This window comes from Aquila chrysaetos, chromosome 1, assembly GCF_900496995.4.
Source record: "Aquila chrysaetos chrysaetos chromosome 1, bAquChr1.4, whole genome shotgun sequence".
NCBI classification, from domain to species: Eukaryota; Metazoa; Chordata; class Aves; order Accipitriformes; family Accipitridae; genus Aquila; species Aquila chrysaetos.
In genome coordinates this window covers 8,229,439-8,256,082 of record NC_044004.1, presented here as the reverse complement: position 1 = coordinate 8,256,082, position 26,644 = coordinate 8,229,439, and the positions used below count along the sequence as shown (strand labels likewise).

The following is a 26,644-nucleotide window of genomic DNA, read 5'->3' as shown; positions in this document are numbered from 1 at the left end:
CCCCCGGCCGGGTGGGAGCAAGGGGGTTCCTCACCAGTGTCGGGTACAGGCGGGCGTGGGTTGCACTGGACGTCTTGGAAATACAGTATTTTAGTATCGCTCGAGCTTCTTCGCACTGTACGCCCTAAGCTTTGTAACTAGTTGGCTGCATCGGAGTACGTGCAATTGCGAAGGAATAGCGTTTTGTTTAACCGGCGAATTCAAACCAGCTTTCCCTTAGCCGTATAATTCCGCTAAAACTGAGCAGTACCTTACAGGCAGTTTTATTCAACCAGCAAATTCAAATCGGCTTCCTTTAGGTATATAATTCTGGTAAAAGTGGCATCTTACAGGTAATTTTAGTTAACCGGCAAATTCAAATCGGCTTCATTTAGCTATGTAATTCTGGTAAAGATCAGTGACAGGTGAGAATTTACCTCAGATTGCTTAGGACAAGAGGCTTGAATTTGAGTTGTCATCCAGAAGTACCATTGCTCTCCTGGAGGTGAGCTCACTGGTTAGATAACTGTATGATTCAGGGGTATGTGTTTATGCGTGTACTTAATTGTTTTCTGAAAGTAAGTCTTTTTCCTTGCAGGTTATTACCTTGGTATGTGCTTTGCTGCACCTGAAAAACATCTTTGTTTTTTCTACCTGGCTTCAAAAGGGTGGAAAACTTTCTTCTTCTTCGCTGTTCTCTTTCCAGCAGTCACCAGTGCCCTGGCATATTACTGGTCTCGGAAAGGTTGGAATAATCATCCGTTGGCCCGAACACTCGCTGTTCATGCTCTCCCGCAGTCGGGTTGGAGGGCAGTAGCTTCTTCCATCAATATGGAATTTAGGAGAATCGACAAATTTGCTACCGGGGCCCCAGGAGCGAGGGTGATTGTTACGGACACATGGGTGATTAAAGTGACCACCTACTGTTTACACGTTGCCCAGCAGCAGGACATTCATTTGACGGTGACGGACTCCAGACAGCATGAACTCACCCCAGACTCAAATATGCCTGTGCAGTTCCTCACCATCCGTGTTGCCAGTATTAATCCCTACGTGAAGGCATTTGATATCCGGTAAAACAACTACCCTGTTATGTTATATATATGCTATTTGATGGTGCTAATGGAGTGCTTTTTTGGCAGATCTGAAGACTCCCTGGGTCTCGTCCCTTCCTTTTTGCTCCCTGCCTGGTCTTCAGAGATGCTGTATGCGCGGTTCTGCCACGCAGCGCAGTGAAGAAAGGTTGTTTAGAAAGACTCATACACCTACAGTATTGAATGCACAGTGGTTAAACACAGGGACTGCCCTGTTTGATCCATTCTTAGGAAGAGGATTGTGCTGGATGCAGAAAGAAGTAACTGGAAAAAGCTGGGTGAAAGATGGAGAACAGGAATGAAAGGGAGAATCTTTGGTCTTCCAAATTTTGGAGGAGGAGAAATAGTTATTTGTCTAAAACTGGCTGTTGTTCACCCGTGACTTTTTTTTTTCCCCTCCTGCTCAAGGCTCATAATTTTGTCACTGCTCAGAGGAGTTCTAGCTGATCTACTGCAAGCTAACTTCCCTTAAAGCAAGAAAGTAATTTTGGTCCATTTCTGATTTATGTGTTCTCGTAGCAGTAAATCATAGCGAATGTGCTGTGAACTGTTACGACTTGTTTTCCAAGGCCCCATGCTATTTTTTTCAGCAGTCACTCTGTGTAGCTAGGCAAAAGTACAAGTTCTACAGAAACCTGTAACACTGAGTAGAAGGGTGCCAAAGTCTTTGTTGTCATTGTGTCATTAAAAGGAGCACACAAAGCCACCTTAGTGCTCCTAAAGTTATATATTTGAAAAGGCATTTGAGTGTCTGTTTGCTGTAAATTTGTATGTCAGCAGCATTTATTTACTAGGTAATAAAAAGTAGGCAGATCACCAGACTGGTTGGTGAGCAGAGGGGTCCTGGCAAGCATGAGGAAGGCATAGAGGTGATTGTGTTAGATACCCAGGTGAACAGAGCTCAGAACGAGAGGTTAGTTAAGGTAAGCATGACAGTCCTAAGAAAAACGGAGGCTTTTATAGACCTGTGAGAGTGGTGACCAAATAAGTATTAAACAACTAACGATTTTCTTCTGTAGGTGCTTCAGTGCCAGAGTGATAAAACTACATCCCCAGCTGAGAAAATCATGGCTTCTTTGAGAGTTCCTTTTAGGGAAAAAAAATCCAAACCCCAAAACTTTATTTTGTGGCTAAACTAAACAGCACCGAGAACAGTATTTAAAAGTTCTTATAAGAAGATGTGTCAGAAATAGCACATCTCTGCTAGAACAGAGTCATACAGCATTTAAGAAAAGTGCCATAGGAAAAAAATCCCCTATTAAGGTTATTGGATCGTTGTACACATCCAGAATCAGAATTAGATACAGTGGGATGTTTCTGGAAGAAAAATGCTTTTGTGTAGGCAGGCCACATTTCTCTGTGTGTTCAGTGTGAATTTTTACTCTGGGTGGAAAGGTCTCTGTTATTTGCACAGATAGCATCTGTTAACAAACAACGTTATCCTATAGTAGTTAAAACAATGGAGACCGCTGGGAGCTAAAGCTAAGCGAGCGTTGCATTGTACTGGGCTCCGGGAACTCAGCGAGTGGTAGGAAGAACGAGGAATTTCAGGGCGATGTTCCCAGGGCTTCTCCATGAAAGCTGTTTAATGAGTGGAAACATCGAGCCGGGGAGTTCTGAATCTACAGTTCAGAACTGTTACATTAAAAAGGGGTAACAACAGTAATGTGTCACTACAGGATCTGCACAAGGTCTCACGTGCCTGCCACTTGAGGTCTCTGGGCCTCGCTTAGACTTACTTCAGCAGAAGCAACCTAGTGTGAAACGCAGCGTGTTACAGCCTTAAATCAAAGTGTAAGTCACATTCAGCAGCTGTTGGTAACCTTTGTGAAATTTCAGGTTTTATCTAAAATTGTATCATAAAAATCACAGACACTGATACTGATTGACAGTCTTCTGATACTTATATGTACTATATCACCTTGTGATATATGTCACATGATATAACTCTCAATTGCTGTCCTCAGGAGTTTATAAACTAGCGTTTAGATATCGTCTAAGTAAATAGGCATTAAAAAGGTGGACAGAAATTGTGCAGGCAGTACTTTACAGTTAATGCATGATTTATGTACCTGTATTGCTTTTGTTCATGCTGATAACTTCAAAAGCCTTCCTTTATTTTTGTATGATGTTTTAGCTAACCTCTGGAATATGCTGTCGGCAATCTGACACAGATAGGAAGGATGACAGCATGTTCTGTTGTCTAAGTTGTGTCAAAACCAAAACCAACTAAACAGGAAAAGAAAACAAAATGCTCACTGTGTATTTAATCTGACTAGTATGTGCCAACCTAAATGGCTTTTCTGTGGATTCACTTCTCCGATGTTAACCTCTGCAATGTACTGTCAAGTTATTTGAATGGATAATCATGGTAAAATTTTGTTCCATCTTTTCTTCTTCAGGTTGAACTCCACAGAGTATGGAGAGCTCCGAGAAAAGCTCCGTGCTCCCATCAGCAATGCAGCTAATGTTGTAATCCATCAAAGCCTTAGTGATTTATTTCTAGAAACCTTTACATCTCTGGTGGAAATTAACCAGACTTATCCTGTTCCGAGCACTCAGGTGAGACTTTCTATCCATGTGAGACTGTAATAATTATACTTTTCAATATAGGTGAGCATGTGATTACTGCGTAATTGATAACTGCTTCCTTAGGGCTGTCGGAAGTGAATTATTAAGAGAAGTCATTGTTGTGGGGTTAACCGAAAGGTTTTATTAAACACTGATTAAAAGATAATTAAATGATAATTATTAAACAGTAATTAAACAGTAATCAAACGGTAATTAAATGGTTTGATTACTGCTGTCAAACACTCTACTACTTACTACACTTCTAATAATTAAGCTAGCTTGTATACAATATGCTTTAGATCTGATATAAAATGACGCTTACCTCGCTGTAGATAACAGATACTGGGTAAGGGATCTCTCGACCTCGAGGAGTAACCTTGAGAGGCGTCCCACCCAAGGGGAGATCACCACCGTGCAGCCCGCTGCTGTACAGGAGAGCTCAGTGGGCTCAGGGGGGCTATGGACATTTATAGTGTAAAATGATTGACTTGTAGTCAAACTCCCCTTTGGTGAGGGTGTGCAGCTGTAGCAGTTTTAGTTTCATGTAGTTCCAGCTCAGGCTGGCGCCGTTAGGTCCTGATAAGACATGGCCTAGATTCCTTAACTTCCTGAGGAGGTACAGCCTAGCACAGTTTCTCAAGGTCTGCACAGCAGGGCTGACTCCAGTCAGGCCTCCTCCTTGGTGATGCCTGAACCACAGTGCTGTTCACTCAGTCAGGGTGGGCGCATCCGTCACACTCCACGCCGTGACTACAGTCAATTCACTTTACTTCACAGAGTGGTGGTATGGTCACCTCTTGCCTCTGCTATAAATATGAGGCAGTAATAGCATCATGTTGACTACTGGAGGATTAAGCGATAAATACAAAATTAATTAAGGTTAATTGTAAGATAGTTCCATACAATCAGTAGCAAGATATTCTATATGTTTTACAACGAGATATACTGATCGGGGCAAAAAACAGACTCAAATATATAAAAAGACAGTTATAGCAATACAAACTCCCAGAAGCGCAAACATTATTACTACAGGATGTAACATGGCATTCAATGCACCTGTTGCTGTTGGAGACCATCCTAAATAGGGTTTCCCTCCAGTGGTGTTCTGCATCCTTCTTCACTCTTCCTAGTATATGGTGTATTTCTTCTCCATTGTCATGTACAGTTATTAACGTGTTTTTGCTTTGCTGTTGTACTGTTTGTAATAAGGCCTCTAAGTCTTTATGTTTCAGTAGCTTGTGAAACAGCATCAAATTCATTCCGATGGGGGAAGGTAAAAGGTTTTGATATAGTGTGTACTTTTCCTTTAACAGTGCGTATGAGGTCACTGGGGCTGTATAATTGAAGTCACATCCACTAATGTTTACAAAGTTACAAACACATACATTTGATTGATTGGACACATTACTGGTAAAATTTTATCAACAACTAAGTCTTCACAAAAGTGTTATTACACAGATTAGTACGCATGGATAATTCCACCCTTTTCAGGGACCATGATGAGTTAAATATGACTTCTTCCTGTCCTGTACATTTAATAGCGTAGGGTCCAATCGCAGAAATTTGTGGATACGCAGCTTGGTTGGTTGTGGGAGTAATAAAATAGGGAGTAGGTTGATAGGTAGTAGGGGTAGTTGTTGGTGTAGTGTGAGGTCTGGGAGTAGATGGTAGACCTTTAAGGATGGTCCATTTTCACTGTCTCTCCCTTTATCTGTCCACAGGCACACTGCTTCTATAGTTGTGTCATTAAAGCGGAAACTAATTATACAATTGGGGCGTGAGGGACAGCCTACTCTGCTTTTTGGTTGAGTTTGATTTGTCTTCCTGATGATCATGTAGGTGCTTGCCTTTGAATAATTTGTCACATTACAGTCAATAGAGATTGTCACCTGGTGTAACAGAAATAAGGTGACTCTTACTTGCTTTTACAATTGTGTCATTACCAGTGATTGTCACTGTTAGGTTTTTTGTTGGTTCTCCCAATATTCCATCAATTTAAAACATGTATGATGCAGAATGTACTACAGTTACCATATTGATAGCACAAATAGAAAAAGTGAGGGCCTCCACCCCGTGTGCTGGGCTTGTTGAGGTGTAAACCAGATCTGGTCCATGTTGACGATGATTAATCCTGCGAGAAGGATGAATGTTCCTCTGATGATTAATCTGATCTCCAAGGGAGGCATTCTGGTATCATTCCTGGTACCATTCCTGGAAAGAGAAAACAACACAAGTCTCGGCAGGGTCACTCTCCACTGGTTACCCCCTTTAGTTAGTAGCCAGGATATATCCACCTAGTGGGCTTTGCAGACAACTTGGTCCTATTAAGTGAATCCTGAGATGGAATGCAGAGAAATATGGAAATTTTAGAGGTCTTTTGCAATCTAACAGGCCTCAATACGCAAGGGGAGAAGTGCCATGGCTTTTACATCCAGCCTACAAAGGACTTTTATACAATCAATGACTGTCTGTCATGGACAATAAGTGGCACACCCCTCGGTATGATTGATCTAGGTAGTTTGGAAAAATACCTGGGACTACATATAGACCCATGGGTTAGAATATATAAGCCAGAACTACTAGAAAACTGGACAAATGGTTAAGGTGGATTGGGCAGGCTTCATTGAAGCCGTTTCAGAAGGTGGACATCTTGAAGGAATATACTATCCTGTGGGAGAATTTGTGGGAGAAATTGTGGGAGGACGAAGGAAACTGCACAAGGCACAACTGTTGTTGTAAGTTTGCTAACTGCACAAAGGCACAATTATTATGAGCTTGCTGAAGAATGCACAAAAAGTAGAACAAGGTCGGGCGTACGTGACTGATAACAGGAGGGCGATGTGACTGAAGACAGAGTGCAAGACAGCATGCAGGTGGAGGAAACTATTCGCGTGATTAGAAGACTTTATCCAATTAGACTATTGTTTAAGTGCGTGAACGGCACATGTTAACCAATCAACAAATGGCTTATGCGTGAGTAGATACTAGAAACATATATAACCGAGTGTTGCGCAGTTAATAAGCGGAGAAATTGTTTGATCCACAGTATCTGTGTTGGTCCGTTTTCTCCCCAGGGCGAGTCCCTGGCGATGTGTCGTTTTCCCTAGATTGTCGCAGCGGAGAAAGTGCGACACTATCCCGCAACTGATTTACTTAGCAGACCAAGCTGATGTGAAAGCCACATACCTACAGACCCTTGATTTGGCAATTTGAGCAGCCATCAAGGATTGATTACATCTATGTGCATGTACCTGTGATGCCATCCTGTACTCCAGCACCTGGGATAGAGGGCTGAATATTACCAGACTCTCTGGACTGATTCCTAGTGTGCAGGCCCGTAGGCTGCACTGAATTGCTTAGTCATCAGATGACGCTATAAGATCTGTCATCTGACAAGAAGGTACAGAGAAAGAGTTTGAAAAACTATGGAGTGTAGCAGGTGGTGATGAAGAGAAAATTCCATCTATTTGGGACCCCAGAGCAGTCATGGCAATCTCAGAAGTTGTGGGCGGTGAGGAACCAGTCTCAGAATGGGAGATAGCCAATCCGAAGGTCATCTTTCTGAGACCCTGTGACTGGTGAAAGCAGGAATTTTTTAATTGGACCAAGTTGCCATCCTAGGGCCATGGGATTATCAACTTTGAAAAGGATAAAATTAGTAATACCTGGATTGAATATTATAGGGGATTCCTCACAGAAAGCTCATCACTGCATTACAATTAAGAGGTAATATCTACCCCACAAGAGAGTTTTTGGCAAGGGGTAGGCAGGACACTCAAATTAAGAACTGTCGGCACTGTTAAGCAGAGAGTGAGACTTGCTCACATATTGAATATCGCCCTGCGGTTCAAGATGCTAGAATAAAGAGACAGCCAACTATGTGAACTGTTGGCAGAGGAAGGTAAAAAGAAAGGATGGGTAATATCTCAGGAGCCACTTTTAAAAGATCATCAAAATGAATTATATAAACCTGACCTGATTTTTGTCAAGGGAGGTGTTGCGTTAATGAGTAAAGAAGTTTGGCAGAAAATAAACCCCCTTGCATTCCAGCTTATCCTCACATGTCAGAGGGGCTGGGGGCGGCTAGGTTTAGTTTCTGAGTAATGTCCGATTCATCCCTCTAAGTCCAGTCGCGTTCAATATGCTGAACTATCGTGATGATGGATGCATTTATAGCACACTGTGCTCTCAGCTTAGCCACATTCAACGCACGAGAATTACCAGACTTAGGGAGTTTGGTTGCGTAAACAAACTATCATGACTAGGTTAATGAGCAGCGCAGTTTAGTAAAGCAACAGTACAGGTTCTTTTGGATTGCCGGTGATAAATACACTGTCTGCAAAGCATGTGCAAATGATAATACAGTCGACTACAAGCACATTAAATTATGAAACAAAAGAGCTCTAAAGAATTCTAAGTTTCCCAGGGAAGCACTTGGTACAGCCGAGTGTTCAAATCTCACCCAATAGGCGTCCCTATGGGGGGGAAGAGAGGTTCAGCCTGTCAACTGATCCCAGAAGTCAGCGATGTCCTTCTGACGTGTCTATGATGGTATGTTCCCTAACAGTCTTCCTCTTTTGGGTCTTTTTATCCTATTTTTCCTTTTAGGTGGAGCTTGAGTGGCTCATACAGTCATACATACCTTTACTTTGATTGGTATAAAGTTATCTTGCTTTGCTTTTAAAGGTATATGCTAGAAAAAAATTCAGAGTGCATGCTCTGGGGGGGGTGGTCGCACCTTGGAGGTGGGTAACTTTTGGGATGGAGGTGTGTTTTGGTATTATAATGATATTATAATGAGCAAAGTTCACCCAAAGGACATGGTGTTGCCTGTCAGTACCCCAGAACTGGGCACACGTGATATAAATCAGAAGTAAGGCATTAGGTTGACAGAACCCCCATTATTTTACCTCCTTGCTTCAGTGGATTCAATGCGGGAATCAACTGTTCTCGTTCTTATCATTCCAGTTCCCTGTCCCTGCAATCACAGAGCCTGGATGCGCTGTCTCCACTCCGCTCCACCCTCCATTTTACTTTTCAGAGTCAGCATGCCAAGCTCCCCTGGTGTTGCTAACATCTAAAGTTGCAGGTTATGTTGCTTAGAGAACTACCATGAAGCTGATTCTTTACGTGTCCACTGCATTCCACCCTGGAGGTTCACCTTCCCTTGAAGGGGGGGGGTGTCATATCAATGTCACCTCCAGAAATCATTCCACAGGAGGTCAGGCTTTTGTGATGGACTTAACTGTTAGATATGAGAGTAAACCATCATCACTTGCTGATGCAGCGACTGAGAAAGTTAGGAAATATCAACATCTTAAGGAGCAAGTCCAGGAGGTGACAAATGCCAGTTATAGAAAATTCACTGGATTTCCTGGATGGTCACATCCAGAGGGTAGTGGACAATGGCTGAATGTCCTGATGGAGATCAGTGACAAGCGTTGTCCCTCAGGGGTCTGTATTGGGACCAGTACTGTTTAGTATCTTCATCAGTCACATAGACAGCGGGATCAAGTGTACCCTCAGGAAATTTGCAGACGACACCAAGCTGAGTAGTGCAGTTAGCACACCTGAGGGATGGGATGCCATCCAGAGGGACCTGGACAAGCTCAAGAAGTGGGCTCATGTGAACCTCATGAGGTTCAACAAGGCCAAGTGCAAGGTCCTGCACATGGGTCGGGCCAACCCCTGGCATCAATACAGGCTGGGGGATGAAGGGATTGAGAGTAGCCCTACGGAGAAGGAGTTGGGGGTACTGGCGGATGAAAAGCTTGACATGAGCTGGCAATGTGTGCTCGCAGCCCAGAAGGCCAACCCTATCCTGGGCTGCATGAAATGAAGCGTGGTCGGCAGGTCGAGGGAGGTGATTCTCCCCCTCTGCTCCGCTCTGGTGAGATCCCACCTGGAGTACTGCGTCCAGCTCTGGGGTCCCCAGCACAGGAAAGTCATGGACCCGTTGGAGCAAGTCCAGAGGAGGGACACGAAGATGATCAGAGGGCTTGAGCACCTCTCCTATGAGGGAAGGCTGAGAGAGTTGGTGTTGTTCAGCCTGGAGAAGAGAAGGCTCCAGGCAGACCTTATAGCAGCCTTCCAGTACCGAGACGGGGCTTGTAAGAAAGATGGGGACAGACTTTTTAGCAGGGCCAGTAGCAATAGGACATGGGGTAATGGTTTTAAACTAAAAGAGGGTAGATTTAGACTAGATATAAAGAAGATGTTTTTTTACGATGAGGGTGGCGAAACACTGGAACAGGTTGCCTGGAGAGGTAGTAGATGCCCCATCCCTGGAAACACTCAAGGTCAGGTTGGATGGGGCTCTGAGCAGGCTGATCTAGTTGAAGATGTCCCTGTTCATTGCAGGGGGGTGGGACTAGATGACCTTTAAAGGTCCCTTCCAACCCAAACCATTCTGTGACTCTATGATTCCTATAGGTGCACGAGGGAAGTGGTATGAGGGCAATTACGGACTGCTAGCAGAATTAGAGCAGAATTAGAACTCTGAAGCTCCTGGAAAGAGAAGGTTGTCCATTTTATTTCAAATTGGACTTTATTCACGTCTGTGGCTTTCGTACATGTATTCACGAGCCAAGCAAGAACTATTGTAAAATCTTAATTGACTGTAAATGAAATTATTTTTTTTCTTTTTTTCTAAGACAGAAGCTGGTCCCCAATGAGGAGTGAAGGAGAGAGGTGGTAGAGGTCTGATAGTATGGAGGGATGAAAAGGGACTCAGTATCATGATGTGTCATCTTTCCCACAGACACCAGTTACCGGCCTTACCTAGGGGGACAGGCCACCTCTACTTAACCTAGAAAAGGAACATGTATAAATTACATATGTTTGATAAATAGCTAGGATGTATCCACCTAGCGCTAATACAATGTTTATCTCCACTGAGCTACAGTGGGTGAATGCTTATAGCCCTGAGGAAGTCTATTAAAGGTAAATTGTATCCCACCCTAGGTAAAAGCAAGTTTTCTTTTATCCTCCTTCTGCAACGGCACCATTAAAAACCATATCTTTTACATCTAGTACCACCATCCAGGGATGATAGGCAGCCTGGAGGGTGGCTGTGCGAGGGGCAGTGTTTGCATTTAACTTTCTATCATCTGTAGTTAGGTGCCACCTCCCGTCTGGTTTTTTAACTGGCCACACTGGAGAATTACATGGGGAGTGCGTTCAGGAGATAATGTGTCTTTTTTCTAGGTCACCTGTGACCTCCGCAATACCTGTCCAGGCATCAGCAGAGCTAGGATACCGAGGGAAGTTATTTTTGGGTCAGGCACCATGGGTGCAGCTCACAGTAAGCGAACTGTGCCAGTTCACTGACGCCCACAGGTTGCTGCTAATTTTCACTCAGCTAACCAAGGACACTGGGCAGTGAAAAGACCAACACTACTGTCTGGCAATTTGCAAACTCGTTCTTGTAATGCATCAAAGCCTAACACATTTTGTTTCCCTGAAACTACTGCTAATTGGTGCCTTGATATCCTTTTCTGCCGTGGCAATAACAAGTTTACTTTAGCTATGGGGCATGTTTTACTTTTGCTGGTAAATCCTGTTATTTTATTCCCCCATTGACGGGGCTTAATATAAGTTCTTTGGGCATCCAAGCTTGAGATTATTGACATTTGAGCTTCTGTGTCAATTAAGGAATTTACTAGCTGCCTTTGGGGGCCGATTGGGAAATAAGTGTGAGGGCTGTCTGTGTTATCCCATTGATAAGTTTCAATCCTCCGGACAGGCAGCCCAAGTTGCCATCCAGGACTTAGATTTTTTTGGTTTCAAGGTTTGCAATTCCTCCTTAAGAGGTCTAAAAGGGTTATTCACAGGATATTTGGGGGCAGACGGTTGTTTGGTTTGTTCCGGATTCCCCGATACCCCTTGTTTTTGGAAAACCTTGATCAGAGTAAGTATACACCCCATCAGTTGGCCCTGTATGGCTACCTGAGTTACGCCTAGCAGTAAGGCTTTTCTCCATAGTTCATTACACCTTTTCTGGGGGTCCACTACCTCACCGGGGGGTTTATGAGGTCAGGGAAGGTGTCGGGGGTTCTGGGGAGTCTGTTTTACTTGCCAGATCTGTCTGCTGTCTGCTTCAGCTCGGGATTGCCCAGTTGGTGTTGGTTCATCCCACCCCATCTCTCAATGACTAACAATGCCATGCAACAGTTCTGCTATCTGTCGGGATGGATCGGAGGTGAAGTTCGCCATCCTGACCCTCCTGAGTGTTAATGCTCTATGTTTTAGCTTATTTTGCCCCTCTTTGCAATGAGGTATAGTTTTAAGATAGTAGGGGCTCCCCTTATCAGTGGTTTCATAGCCTGAGAGTCTACAGGGTGTCATGACCCGGACGGGACAGACCAGGGAGTCATGTTGAATTCAGAATTCCCTCGGGCTAAATTAAGGTGAAATGACACCAAATGATGAGTTAAATATTTTATTCCTGGCAGAAGCAAACTGAACTTGGGAGGCATAACAGTAGGTGGTGGAGTTTCTCACAACAGGAGTTGATATGGAACTACCTCAGTAACCTGTGTAACCCATGGTAGCCATATACATCAATTCAGGGAAGAAGGAGATCCCTCCCATTGAGTCATGAGGTTCAGAGCAGACCCCCTTGCTTTCTAGACTCCTTCTCAGAGAAGAGCCTGGGGGTGGCTGGATCCACTCTTAGTCCCAGACTCGGTCAACGGTTTTACATCTTAAAGGGATGAGGCGTAGGGATTATGGAAAAGGAAAAAGAAAGAGAGAACAAGACAGAGAAAAAGAGAAAGAGAAAGATTTCACCAGTCCTGGGTCCAGTTCCAGTGGGCTTGCGCACGTGGGGCTTCAGTTCGTGCCCTTTATCATCCTTGCCCCTCCTTTGGGCAGGCACTCAAGTCATTGGGCTAATTAGGTGTGACCTTTGGGAAATGGGTCGGTGGGCTTGGGGGTCATTTGGGGAGTAACTTCTTCCCTGCAGACATGACCATTGTTTGATCTTTGGTCATAAGACGGTGAGCTGCCCCACTCAGCATATCAGAACAGGGAGCTGGGCACCCTCCTGGCATGTTGCTGATGTCTGTACTGATGGGTGCTCAGCAGCTGCTTTTCACCTGTGGTTCCTTGCTGTGCAGGTTTCCTTGTAATGCAGAGTTCATCTTTAAGCAGAATTTGCCCCACCACAATGTTTGAGACATTAACTCTTTCAGTCTCTCACACAGGGGCAGCAGTAGAGTAATTAACCATGTGCACTCCTGTCATTCATAGCCTGAAGGCAGGCTGCTTTTGTAAGGGCAGTGGAAAGTTTACTTAATGATCCTATTGGTATAACAGTGGGCTCCCCTCTATCCTGAAGGTCTGTGACCCCTGCCCAATATGCCATTCATCGCACACACTTTCTAATACTTCCCAATTAATCACCACCACCTTTCCTGTCTTTTGATATATACACACAGATTTCATTCCCTTAGTCTATGAGCCATCCCTCTAAAATGTCCGTTGAGTTCATTTAGTCCATGACTGTGGGCTCCATCTGTCATAACAGTACTTCAGGGCAAGAGAGAAGGTGTGGCGTTGGATTGTTGCATGCTGAAGCCAGTTCTGGTTCCATCACTGCTGCGCTTGTCTGGTTCTGTCATTGCTGCACTTTGCCTGGTTTCATCAGAATTCATTCTTCATTAATCTGGGTAATTCTTACTGTAATACCGTTGATATGGCATATAGCAACCATAGTAGTGATGACATACAGTACTATATAGCAGTTAGCATCATACAATTCAAATCATTGGCTATTCTCACCCAAAATCAAATCACCTTGAGGTGCACATCAGACTTGCCCATCCTTCCGCATTACCCACCAAGAGCACCGAGGTCCTTGAGCAAAAGCAATCCCATGGATGGGTTTGCCTTTGCCTGAGGCAGGAATAACCCAGACTGTCTTCCCTAACATATTCTTCATGTGCACTGCAGGGGCTTTATCCCCTTCTACAGTACATAAGTTTTGATTGGGCAGGGCCAGCTCAATTGACAGATCCCCTAGTGTTGACTAACCAGGTGGCTTTTGCTAAGTGTGTATCCCAATGGTTGAATGTCCCAGCACCCATTGCTCTCAGTATGGTCTTTAACAGTCCATTGTATTGTTCAACTTTCCCGGAGGCTGGTGCGTGATGGGGGATGTAATATACCCACTCAATGCCATGCTCTTTGGCCCAGGTGTCTATGAGGTTGTTTCGGAAAAGAGTCCCGTTGTCTGACTCGATTCTTTCTGGTGTGCCATGTTGCCATAAGACTTGCTTTTCAGGGCCCAGGATAGTGCTCCAGGGAGTGGCATGGGGCACAGGATATGTTTTCAGTGGTTGCTTCCACCATTGTAAAGCACATGGCACTTGCCTTGGCAGGTTTGTGGGTGTGCGATATAGTCAATCTGCCAGGCCTCCCCATATTTATATTTCAGCCATCATCCTCCATACCATGGGGGCTTTAACCACTTGGCTTGCTTGATTGCAGTACATGTTTCAGATTCATGGATAACCTGTACGATAGTGTCCATGGTCAAGTCCATCCCTTGATCATGAGCCCATCTGTATGTTGCATCTCTTTCTTGATGCCTTTGGTGTCATGGGCCCACCGAGCTATAAATAATTCACCCTTATGTAGCCAGTCCAGATTCACCTGAGCCACTTCAATCCTAGCAGCTTGATCCACCTGCTGGTTGTTTTGATGTTCTTCAGTGGCCCGACTCTTGGGTACATGAGCATCTACATGATGTACTTTTACAAGCGGGTTCTCTACCCTGGCAGCCATATCTTGCCACAATGGGGCAAGCCCAGATGGGTTTGGCTCTGTGCTGCCAGTTGCTCTGTTCCCATTGCTGTAACCACCCCCACAGGGCATTTGCCACCATCCATGAGTCAGTACAGAGATAGAGCACTGGCCACTTTTATCGGTCAGCAATGTCTAAAGTTAGCTAGATGGCCTTCACTTCTGCAAATTGGCTCAATTCACCTTTTCCTTCAGCAGTTGCTGCAACTTGTCGTTGTCCTAGTTTCAGCTGGGATAGAGTTAACTGTCTTCCTAGTAGCTGGTATGGTGCTATGTTTTGAGTTCAATATGTGAAGAATGTTGATAACACTGATGTTTTCAGTTGTTGCTAAGTAGTGTTTAGACTAATGTCAAGGATTTTTCAGCTTCTCATGCCCAGCCAGCGAGAAAGCTGGAGGGGCACAAGAAGTTGGCACAGGACACAGCCAGGGCACCTGACCCAAACTGGCCAACAGGGTATTGCATACCATGGGACATCCCATCTAGTATAGGAACTGGGAAGTGGGGGCGGGGAATCGCCGCTGGGGGACTAGCTGGGTGCCGGTCAGCGGGTGGTGAGCAATTGCACTGCGCATCATTTGTACATTCCAATCCTTTCATTATTGCTGTTGTCATTTTATTAGTGTTATCATTATCATTATCAGTTTTTTCTTTTCTGTTCTATTAAACTGTTCTTATCTCAACCTGTGGGTTTTGCTTCTTTTTCCCAATTTTCTCCCCCATCCCACTGGGTGGGGGGGGAGTGAGTGAGCAGTTGCGTGGTGCTTAGTTGCTGGCTGGGGTTAAACCATGACAGTTGTATAGGACTCCATACAGCAGCCTTCCACCTCCGATGCTTTCCTACAATATGACAGGACCCATCAGTGAACAGGGAATGTTGCTTCTCATTTTCTGGTAGTTTATTATACAGTGGGGCCTGTTCAGCACACATCACCTCCTCCTCTGGCGATATTCCGAAATCTTTGCCTTCTGGCCAGTCCATGATGACTTCCAAGATTCCTGGGTGACGGGGGTTTCCTATTCAAGCCTGCTGTGTGATCAGTGTGACCCACTTAGTCCACGTAGCTTCAGTTGCATGATGTGTGGAAGGGACCCTCCCTTTGAACATCCAGTCCAGCACCAGCAGTTGGAGTGCCAGGAGGAGCTGTGCTTCAGTCCCAACCACTTCTGAAGCAGCTCGAACCCCTTCATATGCTGCCAATATCTCTTTTTCAGTTGGAGTATAGTGGGCCTCGGATCCTCTGTATCCCCGACTCCAAAAACCTAGGGGTCAACCTTGAGTCTCCCCTGCTACTTTCTGCCAGAGGCTCCAGGTAGGGCCATTCTCCCCAGCTGTGGTGTAGAGCACATTTTTTACATCTTGTCCTGCCCAAGGGCTACTGCATGAACTGTCTCCCATTTAATATGTTCAAAGGCTTGTCATTGCTCAGGGCCCCATTTGGAATCATTCTTCTTCTGGGTCACTTGATAGAGAGGGCTTACAATCAGACTGTAATTTGGAATATGCATTCTCCAAAAACCCACAATGCCTAAGAAAGCTAGTGTTAACTTTTTCCTAGTTGATGGAGACATAGCTGTTATTTTGTTATCACATCCATTGGGATCTGATGATGTCCATCTTGCCATTTTATTCCTAAAAACTGGATCTCCTGTGCACGTCACTTGACATTACTTTGGTTTATGGCAAAACCAGCTTTCAGAAGGGTTTGGACTATTTTCTTCTCTTTTTTAAAAACCTCTTCTGGTGTGTTGCCCCATACAATGATGTCATCAATATATTGCAGGTGTTCCGGAGCTTTACCCTGTTCCAGTGCAGTCTGGATCAGTCCATGGCAAATGGTAGGGCTGTGTTTCCACCCCTGGGGCAAACAATCCGTGTGTACCGGACACCCCTCCAAGTGAAAGCAAACTGTGGCCAGCACTCTGCTGCCAAAGGGATTGGGAAAAATGCATTAGCGATATCAGTTGTGGCATACCACTTGGCTGCCTTCAACTCCAGTTCATATTGAAGTTCTAGCATGTCTGGCATGGCAGTGCTCAGCAGCAGCATGGCTTCATTCAGGCCATGATAGTCTACTGATAGTCTCCACTCTCTATTAGACTTTCATGCTGGCCATATGGGACTCTTAAAGGGTGAGCAAGTTTTGCTGATCACGCCTTGGCTCTCCAGTCGACAAATCAGTTTACAGATGGGAATCAGGGAGTCTCGGTTTGTGCGGTATTGCTGCTGGTGCACCGTTGTGGTAGCAATTGGCACTTGTTATTCAACCCTCAGCAACCCCACAACAGAAGGGTCCTCCGAGAGACCGGGCAAGGTAGACAGCTGTTTAATTTCCTCTGTCCCCAAGGCAGCTATACCAAAAGCCCACCAGTATCTTCTTGGGCCCTTGAAATACCCTCTCCTGAGATAGTTTATGCCAACAATGCATAGAGCCTCTGGGTCTGTCACAATCAGGTACTTTTGCCACTCATTCCCAGTTAGACTCACTTCAGCCTCCAATACAGTTAGCTGTTGGGATCCCCCAGTCACACCAGAAATACAGATGGGTTCTGCCCCTTTGTAGCTTGATGGCACTAGGGTACACTGTGCACCGGTGTCTACTAGAGCCTTACACTCCTGTGGGGAGTGCCAGGCCATCGAATGCACACAGTCCAATAAACCCAGTTGTCCCCTTCTTCCACCTGGCTGGAGGCAGGGCCCCTCTAGTCTTTGTCATAGTATTCGTTACTCACTTGTAAGTCAGAATGGTTTGGGTTGGAAGGGACCTTTAAAGGTCATCTAGTCCAAGCCCCCTGCAAAATACGAATCAGAAGTCCCTTTATTAAGGTCAGAAGTAAGATCAGCCCATCTACTCTCTCTGGGGAACTGCCCACTGGAAACTGGAGCAGCAATTTTCCCAGAAGAACCCCCTTTTTGTGATCATTTTTCCTTGCAACTCATGTACCTGTGCCTCTAGGGTCGAGGCAGATTTTCCATCCCACTTCCTCATGTCCTCTCCGTGGTCACACAGTTAAAACCACAGGGTAGCCCGTGGTGTGTACCCACTATATCCGCTCTTGAGCAGAGGAACGCTTACTCCTAATAGCTGAGATACTGGTCTATACAGGTGGGGCGTTGAATTGCTGGAACTCCCAGCACAGTTTCTCCACAGGTGAGATGCAGGCCCGTAGGGAGGAAGAGAGACTTACTTGGTATTGCTAGAGTTGGCGAGCCAATTTATCCACCATTTGTCCGTCTCCATCTTTCCAGGTCATTACTGCCAATGAGTTGGCATATGATGATGGTGTGTTCTATACAAGCTTCCGCCACATGAGTCATGTACACTTGACTTCATCTGGATCTCTGGATAACTGCTCATTGTCCAGGTCATTATAAGTCACCTCCAGCACGGCTAATTCCCTCAGGTACTGGATACCTCTCTCCATGGTGGTCCACTTGCCTGGGTGACATATAACATCTTCCTTGCAGGGATACCTCTTCTTCATGCCTGACAGGAGTCACCTCCAGAGGCTGAGGGCTTGTGTCCCTTTTCCGATTGCTTTGTCAATCCCCCCTTCCCTAGAAAGGGATCCCAGCTGCTTGGCTTCCCTACCCTCTAATTCCAGGCTACTGGCCCTGTTATCCCAGCATTGGAGCAGCCAGGTGACAATGTGCTCGCCTGGACAAAGGCTGAAATCTTTTCACGTATCTCACAGCTCACCCAGGTATAAGGATCGGATGGTTACCGCCTCATTTATGAGTTCTGTCTCTTCCTCCTCCTCGTGATGGCCCTGCTTCAGAGTAGCCTACCTTGTCCACTTCTTCCTCCTTCCCCTTCTTATTAGGAGTTTCTTCCCTTACTAAACAAGCTGACTTTCACATCTCCTGCTTCTTCTTGTGTATAGGGGCGACTAATACTGGCACAGGTTGGTTCTCTAGTTCAGCTGCAGTGCCTGTTGCGGGAACTGGAGTAGCTGCAGTGCCTGTTGCCGGGGTTGGAGTGCCTGCAGTGCTGAGTACAAACACTGGATTAGTCTCATGACCAGTAATTTTATCATAGCATAAGCCAGTGTAACACAGTACAGCAAAATGATAACCTTAATCCAGCCCACAGAGGTGATAAACAGCACAACAAGGAACATATACGGCAAGTAAAGTGTTACATAACACAACTCTGAGAACAAGCACAACAACTCTGAGAGCTAATAAATCAACATTGTGATCAACATTGTGACCAGTGACTAGCAAACTAATATCATGAATGCTTATAACAAATTTGTTTTAACACACTCTGGTCAGATCTGTTATTATCTCAACCCTTTGTGCCCCATGTTGGGCGCGAAAAAGGACTGTCGTGGTTTAACCCAGCAGGCAGCCAAACACCACACAGTCGTTCACTCACTCCCCCTGCAGTGGGATGGGGGGGGAGAATCGGAAAAAAGGTAAAACTTGTGGGTTGAGATAAAGATAGTTTAATAGGACAGAAAAGGAATGGGAAAATAATAATAATGATAAAAGAATAACACAAAACAAGTGATGCACAATTCAGTTGCTCACCACCCGCTGACCGATGCCCAGCCAGTCCCTGAGCAGCAGGCTACCACCTCCCGGCCAACTCCCCCCAGTGTTCAGCATGATGTGCTATGGTCTGGAATATCCCTTTGGGCAGTTTGGGTCAGCTGTCCTGGCTGTGTCCCCTCCCAGCTTGTTGTGCCCCTCCAGCCTTCTTGCTGGCTGGGCATCAGAAGCTGAAAAATCGTTAACTTAGTGTAAACACTACTCAGCAGCAACTAAAAACAATGTGTTACTGACATTATTGTCATACTAAATCCAAAACATAACATTATTCCAGCTACTAGGAAGAAAATTAACTATCCCAGCCGAAAACAGGACACTCCGCCAGTTGTTTCAGCAGTTGGTCTATTTGCAGAGATAACAGCATTTCTTGTCACTTTCTTTGTTCAACCTCATTGTGTAACATTTGCATTTCCCTTTCCTTGTATTCCTTATACTGACAAGCTGCTTCCAAACATTCCCAACATTTTGCATATTATTCCCTTTTCTTTACCGTCTTTCATTTTCTCTCTTGTGAGGTTTAACTGTTCCGCTATCTTATTCCAATTATGCCAATTTTCACATGCCCAATCTTCTGAGAATTTCAGTGAATGGCTAACTCCGTGCCTCCATAAGTAGTCAGCAGTTGAACCCACCACACTGCTGACTATGCCAATTTTTGTTGCAGGTGAATTTTTAAAAGAAGTTGTGGGGTTAACAAAAAGGTTTTATTAAACAATGATTAAATGATAATTAAATGATTATTAAATTATAAATATTAAATGGTAATTAAACATTAATCAAACAGTAATTAAATTGCAATTAAATGGCAGCAAGCACTCTACTACTTACTACACTTCTAATAATTAAGCTAGCTTGTATACAATATGCTTTAGATCTGATATAAAATGACGCTTACCTCGCTGTAGATAACAGATACTGGGTAAGGGATCTCTCGACCTCGAGGAGTAACCTTGAGAGGCATCCCACCCAAGGGGAGATCACCACCGTGCAGCCCGCTGCTGTACAGGAGAGCTCAGTGGGCTCAGGGGGGCTATGGACATTTATAGTGTAAAATGATTGACTGGTAGTCAAACTCCCCTTTGGTGAGGGTGTGCAGCTGTAGCAGTTTTAGTTTCATGTAGTTCCAGCTCAGGCTGGCGCCGTTAGGTCCTGATAAGACATGGCCTAGATTCCTTAACTTCCTGAGGAGGTACAGCCTAGCACAGTTTCTCAAGGTCTGCACAGCAGGGCTGACTCCAGTCAGGCCTCCTCGTTGGTGATGCCTGAACCAAAGTGCTGTTCACTCAGTCAGGGTGGGTGCATCTGTCACAAGGGCTCACCTTCTATTTCTGTAGACATGTAATAAATAAAGCTGCTGCTTCTGTTCCTTCTATAAGGAGATGAACTGCATTGTGAGCATTATATTTTTGAGACAGGAGAAACAGCATAGTGGAAGAAAGTCCCCTATTATAATTTCCATAAAAATTTTACTTGAAAACATTCAGAAATTATGAGGTTATATTTCCAGAAAGCTTATGAGGAGCTAGAATCACAGCTGTTGTTACTGTTCTTTAGGCAGTTTGCTCCATTACAGCTTGCTTTTCTAGACAGCCAGGTTTTGCTGGATCTTCTGCTGAAATAAATTAATGATTGTAATTGGGGCTTTCTTTAATTGTAAATAACACCATAGAGTCCTACCTTCAGTAATATTCGTGAAGACCTGGTCATTATTATACTTGTGCATCAATCAGAAGTGTGACTAGAGCACTGTTCAATGTACCAGAGGTAACTAATTAAACTAGTTCTGGTGACCTTGCAGTGAGGCTGTGACAGACGTTCCAGCTCATGGAGTGAGCACTTGGTATCTTTGGTAGTGTCATGCAGTTTGTATGGTGTCTTCACTGTATGGTTACATGAACTAGCTAAAATAAAACTGGATCAGATATGTCTGCACATAATGTTGTGCGTTCTGATTGCAGTGCCAGTATATAATGAAAAGAGATGTTCAAAATACAGAGAAGATACGATTCATTTGAGAGAGTTGCTTTCTTGCAGGGCTCTTAATTTGTGACACATTTATGTGTCAGCTGAGCTACTGAACTTTGGTTTGACATTGAGTGATAAATAACATTAGAAATTATGATATGGACATTAAAAATACAACATGGGATTTTTCCTTATTCTGAAGCTCCATGAATAAGTTGAAAAAGTTAGTTAACTTTTCTATGCTAGAGTTTTTCCTGCCTAAAACCTAAGATAAGCCCTAATTTCACAAGTTAAAGCTGATACAGCTTCTGAAAGAAGCAGTCCTGCTTCCTGCACACTCCTTGTCCCCATGTTGACACAAGACTTTGTCTGTGGTGAACCTGGTTGGGGGAAATGATGGAGGTGAAAAGAGGCAGGGAACGATGACTAGTTTTCATCCGGATCCGCTCCACAGTCAAGCTGCCAGTGTAGTTGAACAGACACTTGTGCTGACAAGGGAAGAGGCACTGGAGGTACGAGCTAGAGACCATGAAGCAGAGCTGCTTTTTGTTACACCAGTAGCAGTACGAGTAGGATTCAGGTCTCCATGCCTGTTCAGTGTGCTGTCCTTTGAACTTTGTCAAGCTCTTGGACAGCTTTGGCTGGAAGACACATGAGAAATTCTAATTATTGTTTATTAATTGTAAAACACTTCATAGCAAGATGATGTCCCTATATGCAACTGCAAGTTCACGTGGCATAATTAACGGTGGGGAAATATCAATTATTCCAATATTATCCAGAAAAATAAATTTCTGGTCCTTCAAGATGAGTGCCTACTGTGTTCAGTAGAGCCCTGATTTCCTCTGTTATTTATGTCTCTTACTTACAAAGATGGAGATGGGAACAGCCATTTGCTCTAATAAGTGGTAAGAACTGTTAGCTTTGTTTATTTTTCTTACTTTATATTGGTATGTTTTTTCAAAAATAGTATGTCTGAACGATAAAGATGGCTGCTTGCTTACCTTGCTCTGGCTGCTGTGCTCTGGAAACAGGTGGAGCTTTTCAGAGAGAAAGAATGTTTATTTTCAGTCATATTTGTTTAATCAGTGTGGTGCAGCAGTTTGGGGGGTTTCTGTTTGTAGTGATACTTTGTTCTCATTCTTTAGATGGTGTTCTAATAAAACAGGGCTCTGGAGATTGAAACTGTTTGGTATCTTCTGGTGGGGCAGTTCTGCCTTGAGGCTCTGCCCGACTCAGGTTCCTGCTATGCTTGTGCGCAGATAATTTTCTAAAAGCCTTTGAAGAGCAATAACGGAAGCCATTCTGTGCCATTCATAGTTTTGACGTTTTCCTCCTTTAGGAGCTGGAGCCATGCATAGGATGTATGCAGACTATCGCTAACATCAAGCTCATCAAGAACTGCCAGGAGCCAAACGAAGGGGAATGCCAGCAATGCTACTGTCGTCCCATGTGGTGCCTCACCTGCATGGGCAAATGGTTTGCCAGCCGACAAGATCAGCAGCACCCAGAGACCTGGCTGTCAAGCCAAGTGCCTTGTCCGACTTGCCGAGCCAAATTTTGCATTTTAGATGTTTGCATAATACGATGAATAATACTTGGGTATGTTTTAACTTTTTAAATTTGAATGTATTTCATAGTGGGTTTGGTTAAAAGGCCTCTTAGATTTGTTTCTGAGACTTCATGTTCTACAGGGGTGCAAACTCCAAAGCTTTCTTTTACAGTGTTGAAAACAGATGTAAATCTTTTCAGTTCCTCTCCACTTTCACCTGTATCTTTGTTTTTTATTCACCAGATGTCAGTACCTGGAATTTTTTTTTTTTTTTTAACCCATATTTTGGTTTCTTATGTCTTGGATGGAATAAGGGTATCCCTCTATATTTGCAGTACTATTCTCTTTTCAAGTATTAACGTAGGTTAAATTCTTTAAATTTTTAAATTTAACTTGGGTTTTGATTCTTTAGTAAAGGGCTGAGAAAATTACTTTGGTTAAACTTCATTGATACTTTTGTTCTTCCTTAATGCATTTATAAAGTTCTTATTAATCTTTGCAGGTGTTCACCAAACAAGTATCCCAGATGCGTTCCTTCTGCTGGTCCCCTCCACTTATAAAGGGATCGGTTTCTGTAGGCTAAGGAATTTAATCCCTGAAGATGTACAACTCCCATAGGGACCTTTTATTCCATTAATCTGCCTCTATCTTATTTTTTGATGGATGTATTTATTTCAAACAACAGAAGGATTCAGAAACATACCCCATTTACCTACACTGCTAATGCTATGCATCGTTAAATCTGTTGGTTTCCAGGAGCTACACTGCTTAGAGTTTCAATGCTCTTTAGGTGATGGACTTTTTTTGTCCATTTGAAGGGAGTGCAGCAAACATCTGAACTGTCTAAATACTCTGAAAGAATGCACAGCTATTTTGAAGCCTGTAAGTTTTTTCTGAGGAGTAACCTTTGCCCTGAAAGAGATGCAAAGATCGCAGAAGGTTTAAGTTGCCATGCTAGATGCCTAAAGAAGGACCATCATTAACAAAAGTTTTTCAGGCTTGCAATTCAAAAACTGATCATAAGCAGTAGTCGCTGTTTTAATATTCATAGGGTACCGATGCATACTTCTTGATCTGATCTGCATTAGAATAATTTGTAAATTAAAATCAAAGCATTTTCCATACATTTAAGAGAGCCCTACTCCTACACCTGAATGCAATGCTTAGTGTTCTAGCTGTCCATCACACCCTTCAATGAACAATTATTTGGCATACTGCTTGGTGGAAAGCCTCAAGCTGGTGGAGAATGTGTGAGTTCTTACACTGACCTGTGCATTGCAGGGGCTGAGATGCAGGTATTTGCTTGCTTGGGTTGTCCATCTTAGAGGGTTGGTAATCTCAGGCAGACAGGTAGGTCAGATAGTGAAAGGAATATTTTAATGCTTTGGTCTAGGAGTTTGATCTTACCAGTAAATCACTAGCATAGATGGCATGCCAGTGATTACATGAAAACATCTTGATTACCATGACAGGTAACTGCTTTGAGCAGGAATAGGTGGCAGAATGTTAAAAAACGGTACAAGTACTGTAAGCACAACCATGAAAGATTTCATTAGAGTCTCAGCCTAGCTACCATTGCATGGTGAATGCACTGAACTGCGCTTAGAGCCAGTCAGCCAAGAAATGGTTATGAATGTGGCTGCAAGCCATATTTTGGAGAGGGATAAGGAATTGAGAAGAGATTTGACAGCATCATTTGAGAACTAACATATATGTTATATTGTTGGTGTTGTTGGGGGGGGTTTGTTGTTTTTTTTTTAATAATATGCACTTATAAAAGTCCAAACTCTTTGGGTTTAAGGACACTAGTTGCTTGAGCATATCTCAGTTGTTACATATACAACATCTACTATGCAATTATCTATACTACCTATTAATAAGGGTGGTTTTTCTGGTTTTCATTACCTGTTGCTTTGTACTGCATAGAGTGAAAATTTGACACAGAGACTGGTAGTATGGATTTGTCTCTCTTTCCCAAAGAGATATTAAGTGGCATGCCCCTCTTCATCTGCATAGGATTAAATTGAGTTCCTGAGTTTCAGACAGATTTGTTGAAAAGTCTGAAAATTAATAAAAAATCAAGGAGCTGATCAGTGATTGAATTTTAAATATTTTCCAGTACTTCTGTTGGAAGTTTGAAATGTTCTCTGCAGGATTTTTTAACCTTTGGAAAATTCTTACAGGGTTGGGTGGTGCCATCTGACATGCACCTCTTCACAACACAGCAGCCTTTACAAATAAGCATTTTGTACCATTTACTTCTGGAAAGTTTACATAATGTGGCACAGATATAAGGGATGTCGTCCTTGAAATAGTTGCAGAAGAGAGGGTAGGATTTTGGAGTTGTGGTTTGCCACTGACAGGCATTCAATTCCTACAGCTCTTTTCCTGTTTGGAATAAAAATATTTATTGTAAAGATGTGTGAAGTTAAAATCATAAAGGCCTCACGAATCTTAGATACATGTAGTTGCAGATGGTTTTATAAAAGAAAAACACGTCAGTTGCCAATAGTATCTCATGTAATAAGAGCTTTAGTCTCCTACTTGTGCAGTGGAGTTGTTCTTTACGGAAATCTACTTTGAATTGATTGGAAGTTTTCGTTTTAGTGGAACTTTGCTTTTATTCATCTTACTTCTTTTGCCAATATAACAGTACAACAAAGTAACAGTCATAAATGTATAATACTCTTGCATCTTTTAATTGTAGTGCTCTATCCACAGAAGTGCCTCGTAGAAAACTTAGTAATAATTACCAAAATAAAATTATGATTTATGTTAGCAATAGTGCCTGGCTTAAATTCCTTAAAACAAGTATTTTTTTCCAAGTTTAAATTCTAAGAGTAATCTGGCACGCCTCCAAAGTTTGTAAGCTTCTTAAAGGCTGTGTTAGAGAACCAACTTGTTAAAAATCCATATGACGTATTCTTCTTAGAGACAGTAGAAGGAGAAACCATGACGTCTCTCTGCACAGTCATGGGATATCTTATTTGTCTTGAATAAAGCACTGAACATGAAAATAATAGAGTACAAAAATAGGCATTTGTCTTTGTGATAGCTTCAGGTCATCGACCGAAGAACCACATGCACGTATAGGGCTGTTCTAGAGAAGATCTTTCTCTGCAGTAAAAAGAAATACATTGCCTCCCACCCAATCTTGATACATTTCTTTAACATAAGGATAAGGTTTAGAATTGGTCTTTTTACAGCACTTTTCTAAGAAAAAAATGAACCGTAATATGATGGGCTAAAATACTTACTTAAAGAATTTTCTTGAATTATTAGTGATTTAGTGTTGCTTTTTCAGCTGTGTGTATGCTTTTCCACATCACTGACTTGTGGGTGGGCAATGTTAGTAATCTGAAGTACGTTATATAAATGTAATGTCATTACAATAAGACAATCTATATGTGGGTGCACAGTGTCAGTATAAATACCCCATATGTGTGTATACATATGTAGCCCCAATTTCCCTATGTGCTGCAGCTGAACAGGTGTTTCTGAAAACATGGGCTGCAGCTATATTATTTACGTCCACAGTTGTGTTATTTCTGTAATTCCAGCATTCCAGAAAATACTGGCAAAATATGTTATCTGTTGATTTTTTAGGTTAACATAGTTTGCTAACCCAAAAAAGGCACTTTGTCCAAGCAGGATATGTTTTGAATCCATGATACGAATGCAGTTGCTTACCATGAGGCTTGCCATAACTTGAAAACAAAATACCAGGTTATGATGTGATCTCTTCAGTATGAGTATTTTTGTTGTGTTGAAACTTGGTAGACTGCAGCTATGTACCATTCCAGTCAGGCTAAACCTCAGTAAGACATAACTGACTAAAGTTGTGGGTGCCATTTCTTAACAAATGCTGACTTTGAGATATTTAAGGAATTGAGATACAAATATTCAAGCTTTTACATGCGTTACAAGACATTTTCTTCCAAAGATATACCACAGGATTTGTTATTTGTGGTTGTTTTTTTTTTTTTTTTTACCTAGATAGTTTACCTATTTTAAAATGGACAATATTACTTGGATAGCCTTTAAGGAAAAGGCTTTATGAATACATGTAGTTAATCTTAGAACTCTCTGAAGAGCTGAATAAAAATACAATTGATTTTA

The 26,644-nt window shown here is 43.1% G+C and overlaps 1 protein-coding gene across 5 annotated transcripts in view; it reads left to right on the top strand.

The window, feature by feature from the left end:
- The window catches only part of TMEM129 (transmembrane protein 129, E3 ubiquitin ligase), a 27,113-nt gene extending 469 nt beyond the window's left edge, over nucleotides 1-26,644 (top strand). Inside the window, exons 2-5 of one of the 5 annotated variants that reach the window (XM_030003668.1) lie at nucleotides 578-1,052; nucleotides 3,476-3,635; nucleotides 22,316-22,575; nucleotides 23,028-26,644. In XM_030003668.1, the coding sequence (XP_029859528.1) occupies nucleotides 578-1,052; nucleotides 3,476-3,635; nucleotides 22,316-22,564 (884 nt within the window). In that variant the 3' untranslated portion in view covers nucleotides 22,565-22,575; nucleotides 23,028-26,644. Of the gene's footprint in view, nucleotides 1-577; nucleotides 1,053-3,475; nucleotides 3,636-8,612; nucleotides 9,261-22,315 lie in introns of those variants that run through there. The other 4 variants (XM_030003757.2, XM_030003570.1, XM_041121917.1 and 1 more) reach the window with 4 other exon arrangements.